This window comes from Opisthocomus hoazin, chromosome 2 (assembly GCF_030867145.1).
Source record: "Opisthocomus hoazin isolate bOpiHoa1 chromosome 2, bOpiHoa1.hap1, whole genome shotgun sequence".
Lineage (NCBI taxonomy): Eukaryota > Metazoa > Chordata > Aves > Opisthocomiformes > Opisthocomidae > Opisthocomus > Opisthocomus hoazin.
This window is the reverse complement of record NC_134415.1, coordinates 28,511,544-28,538,844: the sequence shown is the minus strand read 5'-3', so window position 1 is coordinate 28,538,844 and position 27,301 is coordinate 28,511,544. Positions and strand designations below refer to the sequence as shown.

Sequence of the window (27,301 nt, the reverse complement as noted above, 5' to 3'; positions counted from 1 at the left end):
CCTTCAGAAAGTTTTGCTCCACCTGCATAGTGCAGATGTTCATCCCAAGGAATCAGGCTGTATCTGATCCAAAGTAAATCTCACAAGCCACGTGTAATGGAAGTTTGAGGAATCTCAGTACCAGCCTCTTGAATCCAATGATCCAATCCCACTGTGACAAGTTACATGGTGGGTATATATGTGTATAGATCTCTGTATGTATTTTTGCATCCCACGTGGAACAATCGGTTTTGCTCAGCTGCATGCCATAAATCACACAATGTAAACTGTTAGAGGAGATTCTTTGTCAGCTCAAGTATCCACGGAGCACACGATGGTAGTTCATACGGCTCCTTTGGCATAAAGTGATCACATTGGACCACCAATAGGCTGTAGGAAATTTTCTAGGTATGTGCAGAATTTCAAAAACACTAGTAAATCTATTAAGCTTCTCTGCGTGAGGGATCATTCCTCAAAGACTGCATGGCAAATAGTGGTTATTAACATGACTTGCTTCCCCCCACCCACTTCAAAATCTTCCTTGGCTAAATTCTTCATGACCAGATTCTCCAGTATGGAAAATCTATTCAGATTCATCTACAAGTGAGTGGCTCTTACATGACAATGATGAGCAGCTCTGAATGGGATCCATTGTGATTTTTCAGATGTATTTTTAAATTATGGCTGTTTTCAGGTTAATCTTCATACGAGTTCCTGTTTAGGAGCAGGATCAATAGCATAGTGGGAGTCTGTAATGGTTTTTATTGACAAATGAGGTAGAAAACTCTTAGTTTGAAAGTAAGATTTAATGTAATGAAATAGTGTCCCTATTTGTCAAAAGCATCATCACATGTTCCATGACTAAAGCAAACAATATGTATTCACAAGATTCCCTGTCAGACAAGACAGTTATTAAGGAAGTGAGTTATCTGAGGAATTCAATTCAAAGGATAAATTATTCCAGCCAACACAGCTTTGGCTTTTGAATTCCCTTGAAAGCAATAGTATACTAAACGTACGTATTGCTGAAACCTTGCAAGTGAATTATGGGCAGTCCTGTTTTAAAAGGTAAATTTACTTTTTTCAGATTTTTGGTATGGTAGACTTTTTAATAGATCTTTGCATATGTATGAGTTAAATTTGTATTATATTAATTTTTGAAGTTTTCTTCTCCATTTTTATTTTTTCAGTCTTCGAGCATTTATGGTAACTTTGAGCTTGGACAGTGTCCATTTATTTTTATAGCTTCCTGACTTCCTATTTTTTTCTAATTAATTTTACATTCTTTTGTTATAATGGTCTCTTTATTCTCAGAGGCTGTGGTTAGGAATGGGTGCTATTTGGTTAAGTAATGAATATATAATAAACAACTAGAAGATCCACAGGATACTGAAGCACTCATACAAAAAATGACATAGGAGTAATTTTTGTGGGTGAATTGATTAAAATTCCCCTCCCGATGCTTTGTCTGGTTTGCTATGTGTGCCCGCACCACCCATCCAGAGTGCCTGTAAGAGATATCTACAGAGCTCCTGGCACATCCATCTTAAACTCTCTTAAACTAGAGTTTGCGACAGGGACAGCATATGACCATATGTGGCAGCCCTCTGTCACACTTTTATAGAATTCACTGCCTATCTATGCCAGCTATAATGCTGAAGTATTCATGCTAGTATATGTGGTCCTTAGATTCAACAATTGAAGAAAAGCAACACTGACCAGCATACACTTGCTCTGACAAAAAAGTCTGTTATGATAGTGCCAGCTGCCATTCGCCATACATTAATTGTACAGCCAAATGCGAAGAGATGCCATTAAGAGTTAAATGCTGAGCAGTTTAAGTAGTGTTCAGATCCAGAATAATAAACAAGCTTTTTGTTCTTGGATGATAGACTGGTCAGCAAAAGCAGGCAGATTGTGTATACGTAGTTCCGATAGACCAATAGGTTGTGGAGTTCTCACTTTTGCTCAGGTAGTGCTCATTGTACCTTGCATACAAGACACAATGGGTCTAATTTGCCTCTTACAATTTCCTTGACTTCAGGAGTACAAAGTGAGAGGAAAACTAGGCCCTTTGTACAAAAATAATTTGGAGATATGTCTTGTGTTATTTATTAATATTTCCTTAGGGATTTGTGGGTTACATTTGGCATCATCAGCTTGCTATTGTAAGGCACTGCAGAAAAAGAGGGATTTGTTATCATTTCTTATCTACATAAGAGATCACCAAAATGTAATCCCCTCTATCCATAGGAGCCCAAGTGTTTCAGAAACAGGAATACAAGGATGTGTTTCACTGTGCAGCAGAGCAAGATGCAGAGACTCTTCAGTTAACATTGACTGAGTTGGGTCCAGCTAAGTAGCGCCATTATATCAGAAGGGCAGTGCTAAATAGTCTGGGTGCAGGGCTGCACTGGTGTATGTGTGCTGCGTTTAGGATCCAGGTTAGTATCTGCGCAGAGCACTGTGCTGTGTAAATAAAACAACTTGCTCAGAGCTGTCTTGGGAATCTCTAAAAGAGCAAATGACCTTTTCACGACAAGGAAGATGTGTACATACACATTCATGGGCTCATGTAGGCCTGATATGAAGTCTAATGAAGACGAAAAAAGATTCCTGCTATCCTAAATAATCTTTGCATCAGATCCCTACTTCTTGTCTCTAATTGTTATCCAGTTTTCTGCTTCAGTGTTAGAAATCTTTATTATTTTGACTAAAGCTAACACAGTGCTGTGCCTGGTATCCTTTATCCTGCTGTTTGTAATCAGACTTGGATGGATTTATAATTCTTGAGGGCAGAAAGAATTTATAAAGGATTTTTTTTTTTTGTGTATAGTTTTGCAGAAAAGCTGAGAATACACTGTCATGATGATTTTTGTCAGCTGGCAGGAGAGTTCCTGCATACCTTTTACAGTGGCCAGCCTGTGCTGCTTGGGTGTTTCCAAGCTGCCAAAACTGAGTCTTTTCCTACCTGTTTTCAGTAAGGTGTGATCCATAACTGTATCCATATTTGAAATCTCAAAATAGCCATCACCTTACAGAGCACATATCATGAGATCTGCAGAGATGTACTTCAATTAACAAGGAAAGGTGCCCTAGCTTCACCCATCAGGGAGCACAATCTGAGTACCGATGAGGAGGGCATTCCTGTATTATCCATGTAGCTACTGAACTGTCCTGTTGTTACCAGCATCCTGAGGTGAACACTGAAAATAATCAGACAGGTATAGTAAAAATGTAATTAAAATAGTGGCATAAAGGCTAATAATTTCTGTACACAACAGATCATGAGTATGAACATCAACGGTTGAAAGGGTCCTGACTGAAGGTGTTAATACAGCTTCAGCACTTTTTATTTTCAGTAGCAACAAGCTGTATAGATCTGCAGTTAATGAACTAATCAAATATAACTCTGACATTACTAGGAAGCGCAGGCTTACCCCTTTACTCATCGTAATTAACATGTGCCATTTGTTGAAAACACCAGCAGGACTCTGCTCTTTAAGGACAGGAGGAGCAAAACAATGGCTTGATAGCTACCCTCAAAAGCATGACTTTCAGGAGTGAAAACTAGCACATCTCGACACTGGTAAAGGATATTCCATCAATATTTATTTAAAATTTACTATTAATGCTAGTAATATTGTGCAAATTATTTTGCAGTTCTTTCAGGCTTGGAGAACCTTTAAAAAGATAACACTTCCTGTGTAGTGTGTGTTGTAACACACCTGACAGACAGGAAATGAAACTCAGTTTAGTAAGATAATATATAGTGATTTGTAACAGAATAACAATAATTTCTGCTCATGGATTTTAGATTGAAGGCCGTACCAATTACAAAAAGAGAACAGCAGTTTGAGAAAAGAAATGGGTAAATATACTTAGCAAAAAGGGATGTCTATGCAGATTCAGAGATAATTTAAGTAAAAAAGAATGAGCCTTGCTAATTTAAAATATTCCCTCTCACACAAGAACATGATGGGTCAATCATTACTCTGGTGTTTGCTCCACAGGCAGAAATTTTTAATGAACTCCTGTAGCTAATAGGAATTCCTTGGAGTGTTTTGTGAATTGCTATTTCACAAAGTGGCTCTGGCAGCAAGCGTTTGACAAGAAGGATAAACATGGCTGCCTAGCACATCTGTTTGTTTGAGTAAATCAGTCCTAGCTCAACTGGCATGTGTCCACAAGGCCAGATAATATCCTTCAACAAAGTCTTCAGCAAGCAGAGGGATCAGGAATGACACAATTTTAATTAAAAGAGAGTTGCATGGATACGTTTGGAGTGTTTTTAAAAATTGTTAAAATATTGTGTAATCCTGCCTGCCAGATTTGATATCTAGTTACTCTGCGCTAGTGTCATGGCTCACTGGGCCTTTCTCAAGTGTCGTAAAAAGCTTTTCTTTATGCCCAGCCCTTCCCAGTCCTTGTGCTCCTGAGTCACAGTCCCTCTGTAGGTTTGGATGAAAGGGTAACTACAGGACTGATTTGTGAGCAGCTCAGTCTACCAATATTTTTAAGGGTTCCTGTGATAGCTAAGGATGAACATCTTGTATCATCTCCACAGACAGTAAAGATCTTCTGGTTAGCGAGCTTATGTCAAGCATTCAGCCCTCAGTACGAGGGTGAGATCTCTGACCTGCCTAAAATGTTGGTGTCACTGTATCTGATCGCTATGAGGCTTCTGCTTTCACGTGCAGAGTAACACCATCTAGCTGGGATTGTCACGTTTAGATCTAAGAGGATGAGATAGTAATAACCTTTTGCCACTATAACTTTCAATCCATCTGCTTTTCTTCTTTGTCAATGACATGATTTCAGCATTACTTGAATGCATTTTATTTTATGGATTGATAATGTAGAGTCCTTGGGCTGAATATCAATGCAAATAGAAACTAACTATCTTAAAAGGACTGCCAAAAAAGTGTTATCTAACAATTTACAGCCGACTGCAGAGGATGTTATGGAGCTACATAATAATAGCACCAACTATACCAATCGGTAATGCCAGATGAGAGTCTGAATGTGTTTTAGAGCTGACTGTACCCTTTTTTGGAAGCTGTCTATAGGGTATTGAGAAGTACGGAGGATCTTAAATCATTTTTAACAAGGAAAAGTAGCTGCTGGTACTATTGTAACATACCTCAGTTTTCAGACGAGGATTTTTTGTGAGGGAATTCAGGAAGAAAAGGAGAGACACCAGTAACAATGCAATCTTACAAATAATGTTCCAACCAGAATGCTTTAGAGTTAGTACTAAACCGGTCCTCACAGTGCCATGTGAAATACACAGGGCAGCTCTTTCTATGGAGGATTCACAAGAAAAGGGGCATTTCTTAAAACTGGAAACATTGCATGGAAAGTAAAAAGGCTGCTCAAGTATTTGAGCCTGGATGATGCCAAAGATATTCAAGCTTTACCTGTAAAGATAGAAAGACAGTGTTCAGGTGCAATATGGGTGGTACGCATCACTGAAAAGAAGGAAACAGGGCAGGAATAACAAATGAAATCCATGAAAAGAAGAAGAGAAATTGGGCTAGACAGACCACAGAGGGAGGCAAAATCCCAAGGGGCACACAAATTGAAGCTGAGAATGTGTGAGGAACATGTATTTGGTCTCAAGCTCAGGATGCAGTAGAAAGGACAGGGCAGAGGCCATTCTTCCCAAGTGTCAAGAATTGTTGCCAAATGTGATCTATTCTGAGGACAGTGGGACAATAGTACTTGATTTGATATTTTTAAGAACGCTTTTAAATGACTTGGAAATAAGGAGATCAGGTGCTTTAGAGCCAATTGTAAATGAAGAAACACTCAGCCTGGAGTGTGTGCCAGCCATAAAAAAACATCCAAAAGATAGGAAGCAGAGAAGAGGTGTAAAGCAGAGTTTTATTTGACATCTTAACTAATGATCTGGAAGAAAGAACAGTAGGATAATTAAATTCATAGATTGGATTATATTACCAGTGACAAGGTGGACAGCAAAATAATATAATAGGACCTACAGAGACTCAAAATTCCTGAACAGAAAATGACAAAATTCAGCTACATTGGTAGTCTAAAGCAGATGCTGAATGAGAAAGGTGCTGCAAAAGCAGAAAACTGTGTGACAATTCAAAGCATATAAGGTTATAAAACCTCAAGATATAATGAGGAAATAAGAAGACCTTCTGCCCTACCTCATGTTAATTTGGGGTTACTTATTGTTTATGTATTGTAAATTCAGAACCTAACCTAATACTCCCAAGGGTGATTGAGTAAAGGCCATTCAAAACTGAACAAAACAAAGCATCGTGTATTCACATAGAAGTCGGAAATAATTTGTTTATGACTTAAGAAAAGTAATAATATTTTTTTCTTCCATGTATATATTTATGTTAACATTATAAATGTAGTACAAATTATATGTCCTGAGCCTATTATATATATTTTTAAAAGTTTTTTGTTAGCTACTAATTAAGGTACCTAGGTAAATAAAAGATCCTTCTAGAGGAACTCTTTCTTTCTTTGCTGCTAAGATGACCTGATTTAGAACGTGGTTAAAGCAAGGGCCAGAAGTGCTCCATGTCAAAAGAAAACAAAGGAGCAACTCTGCTCTAACATCTGTGCTTTACTGCCAGCTGCAGTTTCTGTCTAGCTGTAAGAGGCATCCTTCTGGCTAATACAAGTTGCACTGGCTGTGGGTTCTGAGTTGACAATTTTTAGGATGATTCTACTGACTGTTCGATATAATTTACTGTGTATACAGTGTGCCACTCCATTGACACAGAAGTAAATGTACGAATAATTATTTGATTGTTCAAGCGTATAATTTTCTCAACAGCACCTATAAAGGAGTCCACACTTAAAAGGCCTTTTCAAATTCATTTCCATGTAAATTTTATTTTGAAAAAAAATCCGTGTATCAATGCTATTCTCTTAAGATGACATTGTCTGAAGAGTTGTGGTTATAAATAAGTGATCATGTGCTATAAGAAGAAAAATCCATGTATTTTTATGTGAAAGATGAAAGAGCTAATATTGGGAAATACTAGTTTTAGCTGTAAGAGTTTCATCACAAATGAATAAATAAATAAATAAGAATTGGGTAGAAAAGAAAAGGATAAGGTGATGGTAGATTATATCTACATATTGCATTCTACTCCACATTGAGAGACTCAAACAGCCTGCAAGAAGAAGATGATTCGTATTAATGGACTATTTTATTAAGGTGCAGTATGGTTGAAGGCCACAAAATAGCAGCATTCTGTCAGATACACGGTAGTTTATTGAAGTCTGATAATGCTGGAGGGCACAGGATTTTAGCCAAGTTACATTTTATTTGACTGCAGTCATATTAGTGTCCATACTGGAATGTGTCGTACACGTTTTCATAGGTGTTGTTTTGCCAGAGAACACATTATGTTCTGTTGAACAGATATTGCCTTACTGAATTTTTTTTTTTAACTACTTCTAGGTATGTTGTAATGGGATTCTGCACGACAATAAACCTGGCTTCCAATGCTGCGAGGACAAGTACATTCCATTTATTCTTAATTCACCAGGGGTTTGCTGTGGTGGTCAGATACATGCTGTGCAACCGAAACATCGGTGCTGTGGTGGTTATTACACTAGGGTATTAGCAGGTAAGAGACAACTCCTTTCAAGTGCTTGAAAGAAACAAAACAACAAAGTTGATATATCTGTTAAACCAAGGAGAATGAAAACATAGCAATAAATGTGGATTTATCAAGATTTCTAGATGTCTTAGAGACTTGTGCTCAGTGGGATAAGCAAAGAAAATTGCACTGACTTTGTCTTCTAAACACAGTACACTCTGTTTATACAAGAAAGGCTTAATAGATGAAACCTGATGATTGGGTCATTTCCCAGAAAACTAATTTATGCCAAACTAGACTTAATTGCAGTAAGTGCTGCATAATGGGAAGGGCAGTTCTCCTTAATAGGAACACCATCAAGCAATTCTGTCTGAACATGAGGAGGAACTTCTTCCCTCTGAGGGTGACGGAGCACTGGAACAGGCTGCCCAGGGAGGTTGTGGAGTCTCCTTCTCTGGAGATATTCAAGACCCGCCTGGACAGGGTCCTGTGCGGCCTGCTGTAGGTGACCCTGCTTCGGCAGGGGGGTTGGACTAGATGACCCACAGAGGTCCCTTCCAACCCCTACTATTCTGTGATTCTGTGATTCTGTGATTCTGTAATTTGGTGGTGCGGTTTAGTTCTGTGCTTGAGTTGACCCCATGTGATTTTCCTTCGCGATTTCTTTTATGGAACAGTTGTTAGCATTTGGGGTTGATATTATGGAATACGTCACTTCTACTTCTTTCTGCATTGTCTACTCTTTGTTTCTACCAGTGCTACAGATCAAAGTACATATCCCACATGTATTATCTTTGATGGAAATTTATCCTTTTCTTCAGTTTGGCTGTACTCTACTCTTGTGCTCAGAACTGTTTGGGAAGTTTGCCAAAACCATGCTTCTGTGCTGTTGTCCAGAGTTTGGTTTTCCAGTTTGTTGGTGGGTTTTTGACAGGGAGGGAGGAAGAGAAGGGGGAGGAGAGCCTTTTCAGGGGCAGTGTTCAGAGCATATATCTCTTTGTAGGCAATTGTCAGGTCAGGAGCTAAAATGCTTCCATTACTCATGAGCTGGCACACATTCCCTAGTCTCAGAAATGCTTGAATTTTTGCCAACATGTTCAGCACATCCCAAGTTCTGATCCTTTGAAAAGTAATTCATATATCACAATATTAGAATGCCTTCCATGATGTCATCAGAAAAAATGCTATCACATGGAAGAACCAGAGAAGAATATTTTGCTGGCCTCATTAATCTCAATGTACTGAAACGGAGAGATTATACTCTGACCTTTGTCCCCATCCAGTGGTCTATGTTAACTAGCTCAATGTTGTTTACATCAAGAGAGAAAAGCACAGTGAAACAAAATGTCTTATGCCTGAAAGTAGTTCTTGTTCAGTCAGCAATCCACAAGCATGAAACAGTGAATGCTTGAACATCATTTTAAACAGATTTTTTTTCTAAGTATACTTGCTGCATTCTCTTTTTCTCTACTCAAAAGGGCAGCACCATGAACAATGTTGGTCACTTTTTTCTTTTTTATTTTTATAAATATGCTAATAACCTCAAGCTAAATGTTAATGTGGGTCATTCTTTGATAAGGATAACAATTAACTAGTAAGACTGCATGGTAGTTTTCAGAGAGAGGACGTTTTCAAGCCTAGCTTGGAATGGATCCCATTTTGAGAGGTTAATGAGAAGGTTACTGATCCTTTGTGTTTTATGTCTAATAGTTCTTTAAAAAAAACACCCCAGTTTTATTTCCAATAGATGTAAGCTACATTCTGTGTTTTAATACTTTCTCTGTGTAGCAACTAAATTAGATTCCAAGGAATGCAGAAAAATATGATGAGGTATCTAGACAGATTATATCTATTATACTCTAAAAATTTGTTCTCATCTTTTTTTGTTTATTATTGACTTTATTTGATAAAGTTATTTATACAGGAAATTCTCTAAGCATACATATTTCCCAGATGTTGTTTGGCCAGCTTGATAGCCCTAGATGTACTGAAGCACACTGAGCTGAAGGCATGAAGATTACAAATTAGGAAGGCAGCAATCTCAGTTTCTGAACAGTAGTGCCCAAAGAAGTGCAAACATCCGCCCCAGAACTAAGATGGGAGGAGAGAGATTCTTAGAGCAGAGCAAATAATGCTACTACCACACAGGCACCTCTTTGGCAAGGAATGTGGGGGGCAGGGAAGCAGTGTTGCCTCTCGTCTGTTACAATCGCATCACATGTTTATTTCTGACAAAAGCTGCACTGGGTTTAGGGCTCGCTGTCTGTAATTCCCAACCTTTCAGAAGGACAGGACTTGAGATAATTACTTTCAATGAGAAAAATGAGTTTTAAAAATCAAAACAGATTTCTTTTATTAACAATCAGGAATCCAAATGCTTTAATCATCTCTATTACCCATCTTCAACAGCAGAACAAAATCCCTACTCCTTCCAAATGGCATTTGAGCCACAGAAAACATTGCAACACAGAAAGATAATAAAAAAGCGTAACTTTTAGAACACTGGATCAGATCAACTTCAGACACTAGTAAATTAAAATTATTGCCATTTACCATAATTTTTATATCCTTTATAGTAGCATCTACACCTTTCATAGCACGGTGTATCCCAGGCCAGCCCACCATTACAGCGTCAGTCTCATTCGCAGTCTTAGGATAAGGCCTTTTCCAGCAAAGCTGATGTTTTTACTTTAATAGCAGACAAGCCCATGGATTGTGATTATGGTATTTGATTTTTAAAGTGAGTTTAATCCTGAAGTTCTTTGGGAGATCAATTCCTGAGCGATAGTGAAGAACTCTTTAAACAATGTGCATTAGTTTTTCAAAACAAGTTTGGAATGATTTTGGAGGAAACAAGGAAATTTTTTGCAGAGAATATGTAGGCTGACAGTTCTGTTAATCATAGCAAAAGTGAACTCTCTTTGCTCTGTAGCTGCCTCTTCTCAAAGGTTTTCAGCTGTATAATTATCATATTTACAGACATTATTTTTACTGCTTTTCTGAGTTTGTCTTTGTCATGCTTGCATTTTGACACCTTACAGAGTCTTGGCCCTGAATTCATGAATGCGTGTTTCTTTAATTATTATTACAAGTGAATATACTTTTATAGCATTCTAAAGTACTGAGTAATATCATGCTTTCATGTGGAACGTTTTGTACATGAAGCTACCACTGTGTGCACCCAGACTTGTTATCAGATGAAAGCCTCTCAAGGATTTCAAGAGCTATAAATGCATAAAATCTTTAATTATATTCTTAAATTGACAGGAGAAGTATGTTGCCCTAACGGAGAGCAAAACAGAGTTTCAGTTGGAATTGGTGACTCTTGCTGCCATGGAATGCCTTACTCCAGATCAGGCAATCAAATCTGCTGTGGTGGATCCCTCCATGACAGTTTCAATCAACAGTGCTGTGGTGGAGAAGTCATAAGCACAGACTTAGTCTGTTGTGGTGATGAAGAAGAAGGGACTGCATACAGACCTCTTACAGGTAAGTGATAAGTTTTCAAGAAGAAAGGGGCTTTATCTTTCTAAATCTCTTGTAACCCGAACTGTTCAGCAGTGACACACTCATATTTAAGGTGTGTATTTCCATTTGTTAAATTTATATTGCACTTCACTCACCTATTCGAATAGATTGCAAAATTGTGGGCTTTCAATAACTCTTATTTACCTATGTCCAAGAGCTGCGGAGCTTGGAGACACTCCAGAAAATTCAAAAGGAGTACGTGATCTTTGATTATGCCAGTCAGGAGGTAGGACCAGTCCCCTCTCAATGAGCAGAGCGGAGGTTAGACTTGGCCACCTTGTACTGCCATGCATCCCAGCGCAGGGGTTTTCCATTTGCTCTGGAGATGTGGGGTTAGTCACCTAGAAATTGAAGATTACAGTGCTGTCTGCTTGGTGATATACGACCCTGACTTGTGCATCTACCTAGGGTTAAACCTGCTGCAGTTTAAAATTAACTAAACTTAATCGCTAGCACTAGTCACTTGTTCATCGGGTGTATCCCATTAATCTCTTGCATACCATAGGAAATTACTCCATCACTCAGAGTTACAATCTGAACCCTACTTCTCTGTAAAACACTCTGTGACTAGCTGGTGACAGAGATTGGAGGTATTACTACAAAACCTATTCAGGTATTTTCATGTGTCTCTTCTTTCCACATTTATTAGACAAATTACATACCAACAGCCTTAGGCTTTCTCAACCTGACAAAAAGACTTCAGAAACAATTGCAGTCTCAAAGAGGAGCCCAGTTTCAAAACAAAGAAATAATGAAGGTTTAGTACCCAATTCTGCTTTGTATACAAAGATGAGTAATGCAGTGCTCTCACTATATGTGTGCCAGTTTGAGCCTCTAGTTGTAAAACCAAGGATCTTCATATTTAACTGAGAATCCAGATCTGAAGACTGAACTCCTTTCCCCAGAAATGAGCTCTGTCTTCAGTTTATTTTTCTTACTCATTGGCTTATTCAGCTGCTGTGGTATGAGAAGTACCCCAGTTCTTTCTTGACTGTCAGGAAGGGCTAATCAGAAGAGCCGCTGCAACGCTTTCTGAGGTTTCTGTGTCATCCTTCCCTTCCAGCAGAGGCTCATGGAGTGTATGCTGTGAACAGCACCGCTTGCATGATTTTAGCTCCCCCTCACTGTGATCCCTATTTGTGCCTGATCTGCAGCGTCTATGCAGGGCTCACAATATCATCTCTGAACAAGGCCCTCTTGCATAGTTGCGCATTGTGTGGCTGCCACAAGACAGGGCTGGCTCATAAAACATCTCTTTATGTACTTTATTACTTAAACTCTTTTATTTGCCTGCAGGAGCCCTTTAACAAAATCACATTGAATTGACTTTCTCACACCAAATCAAATCTCCCTGGTCCCAGTTCAGTTGTCTTTGTCAATATGTATTTTATAAATGGAGTGAATTAACAGATGCTGTTGGAACAGAACTGCTGGGGTAGCGTTTATGTTTTTACTGCTCTCTCTGGGCAGATGAGTTGTGTAGGAGTGTAATACAGGTATCTTGGGATGAAAGTTATGTTCTTCATTTCAGTATATATGTATTCTTAACATTTTTTTTTTCCTTAAATATATATATTTAAAAAACCCTTATACCCCTCTTTTAAAAATGTTTTTAGCGTATAGTGCTCTATCATTTACACCATTTGTCTTGAGAATGGGTCAGGATGACATTTTTTTGGCTATTAAAAAAGAAAACAGTGGCTTCTTCATCGTTCGGAGGTTTTCTGTGAGGACTTTCTGCTGTGAGCCAGCATACAGCCGAACACAAATACAGGTTTGAGAGATGAATTAGCGCCATAGTTTGAAAGAGATCGTATTCTTTTGCATTAAGCGTAGAATAGATTGTGGTTTCTTATCATATCATATACATCATGCTCAAAGGTTTTTGCTTAATTTCTTAGAGTAATTCAGCCTTACTAAATACATCATGAAAATGCATAAGCCAGGCACAAAAATCTACCTACTCCCTATCCCTGTTATTAGAATGATTCTAATGGAAAAGCTACTTTCACATGAAAACATAATTTACTTATCATTGGCAAATGGATAAGTAGAATTTTGCAAGAATATGGTAATTGGAAAGCTGATCTCATTGTCTGGAAGGGGAAGAGGTAACGGGTGGCTTTATGCAAAACACTAAGTGCTTCTGAAGCTCTGTTTTGTATTTGGCAATGAATGCCAAGGTTAAAAATATAATGACAATTCCAAACTTTTATTTCAGAATTTTAGTTCCTTGAAAAAAATCATACATCGAAAACATGATGAATAGAAGTGCAAGCCCTGTCACAGCCTTATTGTTGCATGACCAGTGTGTTTCTGCAGAATCTAGACCCAGGTTTGCACTGAATATGGTTTAAGGGCTTCAGCAGTAGAACTTTTTGATTTGCCATTGTATACCTTTTCCAAAGAGTCTGTCGTGCAAAAAGAGATGTTTTTTCCATGTCACATTCTTTTTTTTTTTTTTTTTTTAATTTCTATTTTCTTAGGTTTTATTTTTTCACCCCTTGTTGGCCTTGTTCAGTGGGGTGACCATAGAGACATCTACTGGCAAAGGCTGGCAGTGGTGCCACTGCACACACACCCTGAGCCCCACTGCTGTGATGGCATTGTCCAAAGTTGTCGATTTCTGCCTATGAAGGATAATGCCAGCCAAAACCACACTTGGATTTTCTCTTAGGAAAAAAAAAAAAAAGAAAAAAAAAGTTAGTAAAATGCCACTATACTGATATCCCGGACTCATGAAAGAGGATGCTTTGTACTCTTGTGGTTTCTGATCTGTAATAGTTGCAATATCCACATGTAAGCCAAGGATTTTTGGAGTAGTTTGCAATGTACACTGGCTCTGTATTTTATTGATCCTCTATTCTGGCTCCAAAGGCTAAGCCTTTTAATACTCATTTTTCCCTTTTGAAAGTGTTGGTTTTGCAGACCTACTAAATTAGTAATTCATCACTCAGCTGTGTTTGTAAATTTTTTCAGTTGCTAGGGATGAATGTGAAATAATTGTTGACAGAAATCACTGTTATCAAGAAGTGTCTTTTCCAGCCCATGGATTTTCTTTTTGCTGTAATGCATTGTGTACCTATGAAACATAAATATATAAAGCGTGACACACACATTCGAACTGATTTACAAACGAATTGTTTGCATGTTGGTATTCTGCTGAATTCAGCAAGGGTTTAGAGGAATTTCTGGATCCCTAAGCAACTGAACAAAGTGATTTTTAGAAGGCAAATCAATCCGTCAATATTACATGGTCCTATTTTGTTTTTCTTGGAGCATATTTAGAATTGTACATTTGAGCTGTCAAGGTTCAGGAGTCAAGTGCTACATGTGATAAATTAAGCAAAGGTCAGAGGCTATGCAATGCAGTTTCAGAAGCTTGTCTACCTCTGCCTTTGCAGCTCATTCATGCTGAAGTGATGCACTATGGGAATTACTACCAAACTCTGCTCTGCAACATCTGCTCTCCCTAAGTGAGTTAGTGCACGTCAGACATCTTTATGTCAGAATATTGCAGTGATGGATGCAGTCTTCAGAAAATGCTGCATAAAAATCTGGTGTGCCGTTCTGGCCATTAAGTGAAATTACTATTTAAATTAATGGCGCTGTCACAGTTTATCTGTGCAAAGAATGAACGCTGATTAGGGTATTAAGTAATTAGCAATTTATCACACTGGAACAAGGTTGATAATAATTAAAGAAGTAATGGTTTACCAAAGAAACTAGAAAGGGAGTCACTTCTTGTTATATGAGTGAAATCTTGGCTGAAAAATTCAATTCAGTTAAACAAAGATGAGGTTCACAGTAAAAGAATACAGTCTTGTTTGTTTCAATAGAAAAACAGTTCATTATCAAAATTTCAGTTTGCCTGTCAAAAGTCCCTTGAGGCTGAGTTGCTTATTAGTATTGAATTGAGTCATTTTCTGCGTTAATTCTCTACTTAAAATTGGTAGAATCTGAGGAGAAGCTGGAAAAAGGGTGTGAACAGGAGGAAATATTTACCTCTTGGAGAGCTGGTGATCACACTTTGATTTCTGTGAATGGAACCAGCCCAGAAAATAGGTAAAGTATGCAAGTTATGTCACCATTTTGAGTCATTCCAGTGACTGGAATGAAATGCTCTGAATGCTTTAGCAGGATCATACCCTTAAAGAGTAATTTTCATTATGTATGACTTCCTAAGAGAGTTTTGCTGCAATAAATGACAGGGAGAAAAGTGGCCACTTTTGCATGTGTTTTAAATGTCCACGTACTACAGAAATTATGTTAAATACAAATTACTTTGTAGATGTGGCAGTGTGAAATCTTTCCAGCTGAATTAGTAATAACATTTATTTCATTGCCAATTATAGAGGTGTTTGTAGCATTTGATTCACAGTTAAAATTTACCCCTTTCTTCAAATGGTGTGGGCTTCAATATTGGTATTTCGTAGTTACAGAATACTTCATGTGAATATATGGCAAATCACACTGGTTATGAAGAGTTTTTAATTTTACAACAAAATTATTAAAAATAGAAGAAGGTGTGGAATTAATTTTGGCAGCTTATCAATTCCACTATAGAAATGCAAATTATATTTAAATATTAACTTCTTAAAGAGTATTTCTTCCTGTTAGATGATTGAAGCTTCATTGTGGGTGTTTGGCAAGTCACCCCTTTAGTTCTATGTACCTAGTATGAACCCCCACTTCAAAGCACAAAATGTACTGTGGAACATTCTGGAATGCTAAGATGCTCTATTGGAAGATTGCCCATGTAAGGGGGGATGAATAAGACCTGACAGGAAAGTAAATGAAGAAGCTTTCTCAATTTCTACATTCTACAGGAAATTTTCATCCAGTCTGTCTTCGACCTGCTGTGCACAGTACCTTGGTACAGTATTTCGTAGCAAAGGTACCTACAAAAGTTCAGCAATGGTGTAAGTTGATTGTAGGGGATCCCTGTTTATTCCTCTAATTCTTGATTGTTTTCAGTAAGGTCTAGAAGTCAGGACACTTACTTCAGTCACCTCACGTTCCAATTTAATCTCGCTTTAGCTAAATCTGTGTAATTCCAGCTACTGATGGTTTTATGCCAAGATTTATTGCATTCTGAGCTTTCTCCTTTCTTTATCTATTCATATATTTTCTTACATTTCATATTCAGATATATTTTTTTATTCATTCTTTTCAGGGATGTTCTGTTGTGGGCAGGAGTATGTGAACATGTCAGATACCATATGCTGCTCAGGTTCCAGTGGTGAGTCCCTAGCACATGTTAGAAAGAATGACCAAGTGCCAGTAAAGTGCTGTGAGACTGAACTTATTCCAAAGAGCGAAGAATGCTGTAATGGAGTTGGATATAATCCTTTGAAATATGTTTGCTCTGACAAGATTTCAGCTGGAATGATGATGAAGGTAATTGATAGAAAATCTCTCGGTAGCTCTGATTTGACGACGGAAGGAGAAATACACTGTTCATAACTATTTTTCTAAAATAGGAATATAAAAACTCTTGTGTGCATTATTCATTTTCACATTACATCCATATTAATACCAAATGAGTTCACCATGATTGATGTTATTGCAATGAATTCTAAAGGAATTAATAATGATTAGCTGCCTCTGTGAAGTGTTGCCCAGCACTTCAGATTAGTACAGTGGCTAAAAGCTGGCATACTAACAAGACTGGCATGTATAGCCAGTTTCCATTCTGTGACCACTGTTCCTGATGATGTTCCTTAAGTGGAAATCAAAATTGAAGTGGCCAGTTCTGAAGTATAAAAATACTATTACATTTCAATTTGGGCAGCCAGGGTGACATAGATTTCCCAACCTCCCCCAAAAAATACAAATAAAAATAAAGCAATCGATATTTTCTTGATGGACTTAATCCTGATCAAAGAGAATATTATATTTTTGATGGCTTTCATGCCTTATGAATTACACAGTTCATTTTCACTCTGGTTTAATGTAAGAGTGAACTAAGCACCATAAAGTTTAATTCCATCTTTTCTAAGAGTGGCCAGTGACTGTAGGTATCAGCATGAGATAATCTGCCCAAACTTTCAAAGTTGCAAAGTCTTGCAACTCCAATTGAATTCAGTAGAAATCTTCAAGAATTAGTATCTTGGTGTTATACGTAAGCTGTAAAAATATTGTCAACTCTTATTAAAATTTTTGTTTAAGGAAATTAACATTTCAAAGGACGGAAACCTTGTTTATGTGCATGTATATTCTTCTATTTATATTTATGTTTATGTTTATATGTACAGAGAGAGGGAGAAAATAGGTGAGAGAAAGAAAGAGGGTTGGATACTGTGAATTCTACAGTATGGAAATCAAGTAGATATTGTGGAATTTATCACTAAAGTAAAAAGAAAAAGAGACCCCATCCTGCCACATACAGGTGTTCCTGTATCCGTTCATCTACTAAGTTCATACACAAATATTTCTTCCATCTTCTCCTTTTCATGTCAAGGTTTTCATGTCATTTCATTTTCAGACTGAATAATTTTCTTCTAGAGAAAATCCATGTGTTGTGATGATTCAGCTACAATTCTTTAATACATTGTTGAGGAGTATACAATGGCTGAGAATAGGTTAACGAATTCTGGTAGATAACATGCAAAATCTGTGCCTTAGGTATAATGTATAAACAAAGGAAGCGCTTTGTATTTCACTTACCCGCAGTAGAAAAGAGTAGCAGTGCTGGCTTTCTGACATGTATAGATTTACTAACATTCAAAGGACTGGTGTAGTGAGACATATTCTGGAGCTGCTTTGTGTGAATCCAATTGGTCTATAGTCTACATCTTGTATTGATATTTATCACAGTGTAATTTTTATGAAAGTGCCAAGTTTGGGAAATTAATTTAGCTGTGATGGGAAATTAATTTAGTTGAAGTTCACAATCAGCTAACAAGTAAATTTTGATAGGTAAATTAAGGAAGCACTAGACGTAATCTGTTTGATTTTCCTTCTAAAGTTTGTAGCCTAATGGGCAGAAATATTTGTAGCAAATATTGCAGTACATTTCTTTCTGCAACAACCTGTATTTTATGAGAGTTATTGCTCTATAGCTTACAGTTTGGCAAAAATACTATTTCATGAATTTTAATGGAAACTTCTGAATGTTCAGTGTATATTTCTATTTCTGTGATTTTTTCTTTATGGGTTAAATCTTATATCCACATCAACATTTGCAGAGGTCCTCTTACTGCAGCAAAACTGTTTAGGAAGGATGCGGTCGAGGATCCAGTTTGTAGCGCCCATGGATAGAGTTCTCAGCCTTCACAGCTGCCGAGGAATTGCATAGAGTCCCCTTGTGCAGCAAGCTGTGTGAGGGTCTGGGAATTTGCTACTGATTTGCCATGGGATATTGGTCTTTGCAGGACAAGAATGTTCAAATTCTTAGATAAAATGCTGTTCTCATTTGACTATAGACTCTTCTACTTTCAACAAACCCAGCCATGTGGGCTTCCAGGGGTTAACATTTGTGATGTTTTAATGCAAGGACCCTGCAAAAAACCTGTTTCTTTTAGAAAGGATTATAAAAGCGTTAAAATGACCAAAGACAGCAGACAGGCCAAAGACTGAAAGAGGTTCCCATATGCTAGAAATATCAACATACTCAATGTGGTTGCTTGATTTGTATGTTGCATAAAGACGGAGAAATACTAATGGAAGCATTTGTGAAGAAACAAAGATGTGGTAAATATATTAAAATTGGACGTATATTTTTTAGGTAAAAGAAGAATGCAAGGCTAACATCCTTTGCCCTTTATCTATGGAGGCAACAGCCCACTGTGGAAAGTGTGACTTCAATCCTAAGGAGAAAATCTGTGCATGGATAAAAGGTTCACAGAGTGCTACAGAAAAGGAGATAAAGGAAGGTGTGTGTCCAGCTGAGGAGGAGACTGTCTACACAGGAAGTCCAAATCAGTATTCATTTACAGGTAAGGAAAAGTGACATATCAGGTTGGTGATTTGCTAGTGTATTTAAATCACTCTGGAGAAAAAGATGTCCTGAATGCTGTCAAGTATTATAATTAAATATGAAGCAATTGTAGTGAAGTAGCATTCTTTAAGAATTAACCTTTGAGTCAGGACAGTATCTTCAGGGAAATGAAATGAGTAGCAAGAAGTTCAGTGACTATAGAAGGTCTAAACCTTCTTTCACAAAAGTTGGTAGAAGTATTGCTACATAGAAAGTGGCCCTGACTAAACGAACAACTTCTATATGTATCTGTCTTTAAACACAGGAGTAGTACCATAGGCAGAGGAAAAAAAAAAAAAAAGAAAATTTTGTATTTTGATAAGACTGAGATGATCCATACATAACTTTCTATTTCTAGACCTGAACCTCGAACCTTTTATCACGTATGAGTACAGAGTGGCTGCTTGGAATAGCTATGGAAGAGGCTTCAGTGAAGCTAGCAGAGCTGTCACTAAGCAAGATGTGCCACAGGGTGTAAGTCCACCAAAATGGGCCAAAGTGGATAATCGGGAAGACGTGATACTTCTAAACTGGGAGGAACCACTTCAACCAAATGGTATTGATATATGTTTAAAAAAGAGTATGTTCTATCATTCAACTGACAGCATTCCAAAATCCCAAAACATTTCTTGATAGATCACTGACACTGAAATATACATATTCCTAAACTCTGCAAGAAGAATTTGCTTTAGAATTTGAAAATTTTGCATTTTCATTCCGAATAAGAGTAGAGTCTTAACTTCACAGAAGACAATTTAGTATATCTCTAAGAAGTGGCCAGAAGCCTCTTTTGAGAACAGTTGTAATAGTAATTGGCAAATATGATCAGAAAATCTCTATCACGTTACAAAATATTTGGGGATTTGGGGGGGTGGGGAGAGGGTGATACTCATGTTTCTTTCAGGAAACCTTGCCTGCGATTTTCAAACAGTGAGAAAACTTGGAACAGTTCTCCTAAATAATAATTGAGAAATACTGAGGTGTTGATGTAGTGGAGAGTAGCTGGTAATTGACATTAGCCATTTAAACAAGATGATTCTCTGTTACAGTGGCCACCTAGAGATTTCATTTAATATTTTCTGTGTGCAGAGTAGGTTGTTATAGTATACCATCACACCGGATTTCTCAGCTAACAAAAGGGAAAACTTTCTTTCTGCAATAGGTCTTATTATTCACTACATCATTCTCCGAAACGGAATTGAGCGTTTTAGAGGAGCAGAAATGAGCTTCACAGACACAAGTGGTGTCCAGCCATACCAAGAATATTCATACCAGCTGCGAGCCTGCACTGTTGTTGGTTGCGCCGACAGCAGCAAGGTTAGTAAATTGGTCTTTACAGAACTGGTGAACTGGTGCCAGAATTTTATCAGCCAGTGTGGTAACATAAAAATGCTTTTCGAAAGGTGTAATTTGCAGAAGTGATGATTATTGAGTAAGCAAGTGAGAAACATCAATAATCTTATTTGGATTCAACTACTGAGAGGTGATTATTTGGAACCTAAGGCTGATACAAGCAAGCGGAAGAAGCAAGCAGTATCTCAGTCTTGGCAAAGCTGAAATTGCACTGTAGGAACTGGTGCTTTTTAAAGAGAAAGCTGCACATGATAGAATAGAGTAAGGAATATTAAAATGCACTTTCTCTAAGCCTTGAAATTAAATCTTCACTTCTCACTGGGAGGTCTATAGCCTCTTCTTCCTTGGTATTTCTTAGTTTATCTGCTTTAGCTCTAGACTATCAATTTGTTCAACAACCTTCTTAGAGCCTCCTTCCACAATATTACCCTTCAGTGGCTTTCCATGTCTACACCTGCTTCAGGCTTTACATTCCCTTTGTGTACAACCTGCCTCTGGTTCAGTTTTAATCTCTTCCCTCCCTTTATCACTGCTTCATTTCCTCTCGTATCGCTTTGAATCACAGATACCTTTCACCGGCATTGCTATTTAACCAGCTCTAGTTTCTGTTCTGCAAAGTACCAGCCTTATTCATCATTTAGAAAAACTATTTCTTAAGTGACCTCTTTTTCACAAGAATATCCTTGCCTCTATGAAAGTGAATTTCTAGGACTGCAAGCTTGAGGTCTGTGGAGCAGAGGCGGGAAATAATGACTGTGCTTTGTAATTATAACATCTATGGGGTTGAAAGGGGGACTTTTTTTTCAGGTGTCTAAATGTTTTCTTATTCATGCAAATCTCAACCAGAAGTATTACAAAAGAAACACTGATGCAGAGGGGTGGAGACAGGCACATAGTCCTCTACCTGCACACAGAGCTGTGGTCTGGAAGCTATGTAGGCACTGTGGCTGCAACTATCGGCCTGAGCTAATAAATCCTGCTTATTTCACTTGTCTGTAATTAAGGAGTTTACTGTTGCAAACACTGAAGTCTGCAAGTAGGGACTGATTCCACCAAATGCACTAAGACAATATATTACAGAGGGCACATTTTATATTTACAGCATAATATAAATACTTTATAGTGGTAATAACAGAAAAAGAAAAGTGATTCTCGAAGAGAAAAGGGTCTGACTCACTTATTAAGCCAGTGTAATTTGGAACTGCCTCTGTTAGAGATGGTAGAGGTGTGTCAATAGAAAATTAGCTTTTTCCTTTTTCTTTTTTTTTTTTTCTGTAGAAAGAACTTAACAAGTGCAAAGTTATTCTATCTTTCAAAATCTTTGGTTTCCATACAAAAATATGGAGTTGCAAATAACTACAACAGAGTTCAGATTGCATGGGATATATGGAGGCTTAGCCCCATGTTTACTGGTGCTTAAAATATATGAAATCAGGCAGTTAAAATGCAGAGACACTGACAAACCATATGGAAGAGAGTTATCAAGAGTTTTCAAGCAATACAGTCTTTGTTGTTTCACCCTGTGCTATACACTGCAGCTGAAACGTGGTGAACCTGTTGTGATAAATTGTAGACATAGACTTATGTAATGTATTCAAGGTCAGATTTCATTGTGAAAAAGGAGGAAAAAGTAACTAGTTCTCCAGACCCTTGGTAATGATATGCCAGGCCAAACAACATTTTAAAACAAAAGTGACATTCTCATTGATCATGGTATCTAGTGTACTATTACATTAAATTGCTGTTTAATTCATATGTCTTCAGGTAGTTGCAGTCACTGTTCAAGGAGTCCCAGAGAGTGTTCAGCCACCAAACATCAGTGCTTTGAACTCAACAACATTACATTTAAGCTGGATTGCACCCAAGAAACCAAATGGTATCATCAGAGAGTACCAGATCAGTCAAGTAGGGAAAGGACTTATATACACTGACACTGCAAGCAGAATGCAGCACACAGTATCAGGTAAGGAGGCAGAGCTCTCAGGCTAATGTCCTGTCAAGAGAGTATCACCATATTAAAAATGCTACTTGTCAGTAACTTCTAAATGCCTAGTACTGTGCAGTTTAGAAAGTTTTATCATTACATATCTTAAATTTATATTTTTCCATCTCTTTTGTTTTTGGCTGGCTGCTGTTTGTTACGATATTAATAGATTTATTATCAAATTTTTAAAATAAATCTATCCAACTCAATTCAGGATGCGTGCTTGTGGTGTGCTCGATGTCTGTGTAGGCTTGCCATCTCTTCACACAGATTCAACTCTTTTACCTTCATTGATATACAGTACTGCAGCTGAAGTCTACTAGCACTACTGTGACTGTGCAGCAGTGTAGGAGCAAGAAGGACCCAGTACTTTTTGCCTGAGATAATAAAAAAGGAAAGGGAGATAGAAAGGGAAAGATCCTGGATTTTATTTATAATCTTGTGTATTGCTTATAGACATTTTCTAAGTAGTTGGTGAAATTTCACTAGTGTGCATGTATCTGAAAGAAGATTGCTCAAGGGATTTTGGAGGAAGATTTGACTCAGACCACAAATGTATTATTTTCACATATTCAATTTTTAATTATATTTGAATGTTGCACTGAAGCAAAATTATTCTTAGCAATGTTTCTATTGAACACAAAAGGGGAACATAAACATTCTGGGATATCTTTTTTCACTCTTTGACCTCAGGTTGCTCATCAAATTCTTGTATCTATGATTTTTAGGAATTCATAAATACATTGTTTTTTCCTTCCCCTCCCCCTCCCAAGTAGGAAACTCAGAGATTCATATGTTATACACACCATTTGATAGCCACCCAAAGAGTAGAAGTTGACTTAAGGCGTATAAAACCTATACAGCGTACATTGCACTCTCAGCCAGCCCTCAAAGCATGAGTCCTGAGTCAGAGTGGATCCCTTGGTGCTTTAAAAGAGTTCATCCTTGCTGTACTCACTTACAGAGGAGTAAAGGATTGCTGTTCCTCTTTGACAATATCATGCTCAAGTGTGAAATTCATCAAATGTATATTACGCCTGTCTCCATATTCAGTGCTTCTGGATACGAGATATTAACTGGAGTATGCCAGTTGGTGGTACGTGTTTTAGAATTGCTGTTGTAAGTTTATACTGTAAAGGCACCTACACACAAGGAATGATTTATCAAACCCATTTGAAAAATACTTCTCATGCTCCCACTTCCTTCCCAAAAGGCAGTTATACCTCCAGAGTAATGGAGATTTTAACGCAAACAACACTGTTTTTCTTACCAGTTGGAAAGGAGAGGAAATGAAATTACCCTCTGAGAAATAGGGATCTTTTTTCCTTTTGTGTGCCTGTTCCGTTAAGCCACTGTCCAATACTGCTATGTTAAGCCAGGAGTGAAATAGGTGATCGTTACTCCTGACAGCCATAGTCAAATCTTGTGCTGTTTTCTGTGGGAGCTTCATTAGGTAATAATGTGGAATTCATGGCGGTGATTAAGCAATGTGGATAATTATTGCTCTCTAAATTAAAAGAATAAGGTAAAACAATAAATTTTTTTCCATACATAATCTCAAATGTTTGAACTGTTTTCTTATTCCCTGTGGATGTATGTTTTGATTTTCTCATCTTCCTTTTTTTCTTTTTTTTTTTTTTCAAAAACTGTCTGCTTTTCACTGAGCAACAGTTGAACATTAATGAAGCTGCAGCACAAATATTTCTTGAGACTTTGAATCTAAGGTCTTGCAAATAACAGATGAGAAGGCTAGCTACCTTGCCGCTGCACCATTGTCTTGCTGCTTATTTTTAATTACATCAAAGCTTTGGCAACATGATCCCACAAATGCTTTATGGGAATAGCGGTGAATGTGCTCATCATGTGAAATCCATAAATTGCTTATAATCCTCTCAAGATGTTAAAAAAAGCATTAAGTAATTGAAGACAGGAAGTCCTCAGTTAATTATTTAGAGGTGTTATCAATGCTTTAAGCAAACTGAAGCATTTTCTGCTATCTCACTGAGTTGAATGCCATTGGGACCTAGGGGCAGCAGCCATCATCTTCTCATATTCTCTAATGCAAACAGCACATGGCAGCTTGTCAATAAAAGACCTTTTTATATCATTTATTACTGAACACTTCCACTACCCTGTACAGAACAATTTGGATGACAGTTATGGCATTGTTTCACTTTGTGTTACTACTACTTTACAAATGGGCCTGCTAATGCTTCACAGTGGGGGCCAGGCAGAGGGTAAGACTGAAGAAAATAATTAGGGGAATTGTAAAAGCAAGCTAAGAGTGCCCTCTTCAGCAGCAGCAGGTGGGTTTATAGCAAAGATTCTTCTCAACTCTCCCTTTTTAGTACACTAAGGATAATATCCCAAGTGAGAGGCTTTATCAAGAATTTGTAGGATCAATCATTTTCAGATAAAAGCCAAGCAAGATCATTGATGTTTATTTCGGCAAAAGAAACAATACTAAGAAATATCTTATGACCGAATGGTTTGAAATTCTTTCATCTGAGCATATTCTCCATTTCACGGTAGTGAAAACTGAAGAGATACAGAAATTTTGTCACTGGTCAACTCTATCTCTACGCAGCACTGAATCATTAGTAATATTTATCTAAAAGAAACTCTTGGGGGTAGAGGGGCTGTGTGAGGCTGTGGTCAGCAATCTGACATCCTCCTGAGTAAAATTGCCACGGCAGGGCCCAGGAGTGTTAGCCTAGGAGCTAGTTACTGATCTTGCTGGAGCCATACCCACAAATGGAGACAAACAGTGTCAGAAGGAATTGATTTGGCTAATAGAAGAATGCATTCTTAAAAAAGCACTGTTTCACAGCCTTCTGGCGAATGAAAAATGCTGCAGTAAAGAAATAGACTGTGAAGTTAAAAAAGAAATAAATTAAAACCCCCCACAATAATAGACCAAAAAAAGGAAAGGAGGGGAGAAGTATCCTCTAGTGAACAATCAAATAGAGACATTGGAAAAGCAAAATGCCGTTTACGCTCAAGATTATCTTACTTGTTGTTTTTATTATTAATCACATACATAGATTTGCACAGAGCTTTCCAAAACATACATAATACAAGGCGTTTAATGCAAAGCTTTAATAAGCTAGATAAAAATCTGCTATGGCTGCTCCGTGTATGACTAGAGGTTTCAGGTATCAGAATTTCACCAATAAATTTAGTGAAATCATGTGCTCTCTTTTTAATGCCCATTTTTCTCTTTAAAGTGTAGTTGTAAATGAGTATTGCTTTATTATGCATGTTTCCTTTAAAAGTGAACATGACTCCCTTTAGGGGAATTCAAGTAATTTGTTGCCACAGTAATCTTTTCTATCCTGAAATGTTAAATACTTGGCTTTCCTCCATGCCTTTGCCTCTCTCTACTCTGCAACTGTCATTTTCTCCCTTCTTATTTTTATACGCAGCGTTCAGATGATTTTTCTTCTCCTCCAGTTCATGATTAGGTTACAGGCAGGGCTGTCCCTCTGAGTCATCTCTTTATTTTCTCTCCTTCACGTCTTGTTCGATTTGTAAGCAGCCTGCGTATCTTCCATTCGGTATTTTACCTTTCTACATAATCGTTGCTTATTCTTTATCTCTGTTTGTAATATATTTTAATTAAAGTATCTTTGTAATGGCTGCAGGCAAGGATTTGTTTATAAACAAAAATCTTGCCCAGACTTTTTTTCTTGTCACAGAATTGCATTGTTCTTGAAGTAATTACGGTTAGGCACATGAGCTACATCAAAAGTACGTTAGTAAGGTCACAAAGCTAAGCACTTAAAAATTGACCTGTAGAATACTTATGAATTGACCTGTGTAATCCTAATTCAGCCTTTTTCCCACAAGCAGTCTGCGTGACACAGTAGCGTAGTCATTTGTGCGTGGGGTTACTGCCTCATTCAGTCCACAAGCTATGTCTCTTCCGGCGAGGAATTAAAATAAAGAAGTAAATAAAGGCCACCCGCGGGCCCACGTCTCAGCCCACACCCAGCCGCAGGGACGCGCTGGGGCTGGGGCTGCCCCCAGCCTGCCCCGTTCCTCAGCTGGGGCAGCGGGACAGGCCTTGGCTGCTCTTATAAACCCCGTGGGATGCCGAATTAGAAAGCTACAGTGAATGAAGTGTGGGACAGGCTGGAGGAGAGACAGTCTCTGGATCGAGGCGGTTGGCTTCTGTCCTGGCTCTACAGGGCATTTATTTCGGTTCAGGCTGTGGTACTGAGGGAGACACATCTCAAGTTTTCACAGCTTGTCACAGCTGTGTCTTATTTTCCGGACATCCTGCCCAAGACCTGGGGCCCGAATTGCTCATTCCTGAGCTTTCGGAGCTGCAGCTGAAGGCACCAGGGGTTGTGCTTGGATATGCAAAGATAACACCAGGTACTCTGACAGCCAGGTCCCAGGCATCCCAAATGGCCTCCTGGCAGGTCCAGGGACGTTTTCGTTTCTCAGTCTCTTTGTGTCTGCATCTTGTTTCTGAGGGAGAGAGAAGTGTTTTGGTTTGTTTTTTTTTAGTACTTCTGGTACTGCATTAAGCCATTTGCAATGCTCAGCTAGTTGGTGTTAGTAAAGCAACTGTATGCTCTAGGGATGGGCACTACAAAAAAAGTCTTCAATTACATACAATTAGGCAGGCCAGAGACCACACACTGGGGAGAATTTTAGATAGGACTCTGCTACAGAGCCTGTATGTAAAAGGGATCGATTCGTATCATACAGTGCCCTAACCCTGGGATTTCCGAGTTTATGAGTGTTCAGTTTTGCAGTCTTAGTGTTTTCACACAGTTTTTGTGTATAACTTGCTGCTTCTTTTTGAGCTGTTTGTCCCCTTTGCATTCAAGAACGGGAGGTTTTTTTAATGTATTGTGAGGTGTTAACAAG

The 27,301-nt window shown here is 38.0% G+C and overlaps 1 protein-coding gene across 3 annotated transcripts in view; it reads left to right on the top strand.

Annotated features, from left to right (window-relative positions):
* USH2A (usherin) overlaps positions 1-27,301 on the top strand; it is a 389,400-nt gene that overhangs the window by 288,672 nt on the left and 73,427 nt on the right. For all 3 annotated transcript variants that reach the window (XM_075412995.1, XM_075412994.1, XM_075412996.1), the window contains 7 exons: positions 7,433-7,601; positions 10,842-11,063; positions 16,279-16,502; positions 18,832-19,042; positions 19,442-19,639; positions 20,246-20,400; positions 22,201-22,399. In XM_075412995.1, the coding sequence (XP_075269110.1) occupies positions 7,433-7,601; positions 10,842-11,063; positions 16,279-16,502; positions 18,832-19,042; positions 19,442-19,639; positions 20,246-20,400; positions 22,201-22,399 (1,378 nt within the window). The remainder of the gene's footprint in view (positions 1-7,432; positions 7,602-10,841; positions 11,064-16,278; positions 16,503-18,831; positions 19,043-19,441; positions 19,640-20,245; positions 20,401-22,200; positions 22,400-27,301) is intronic.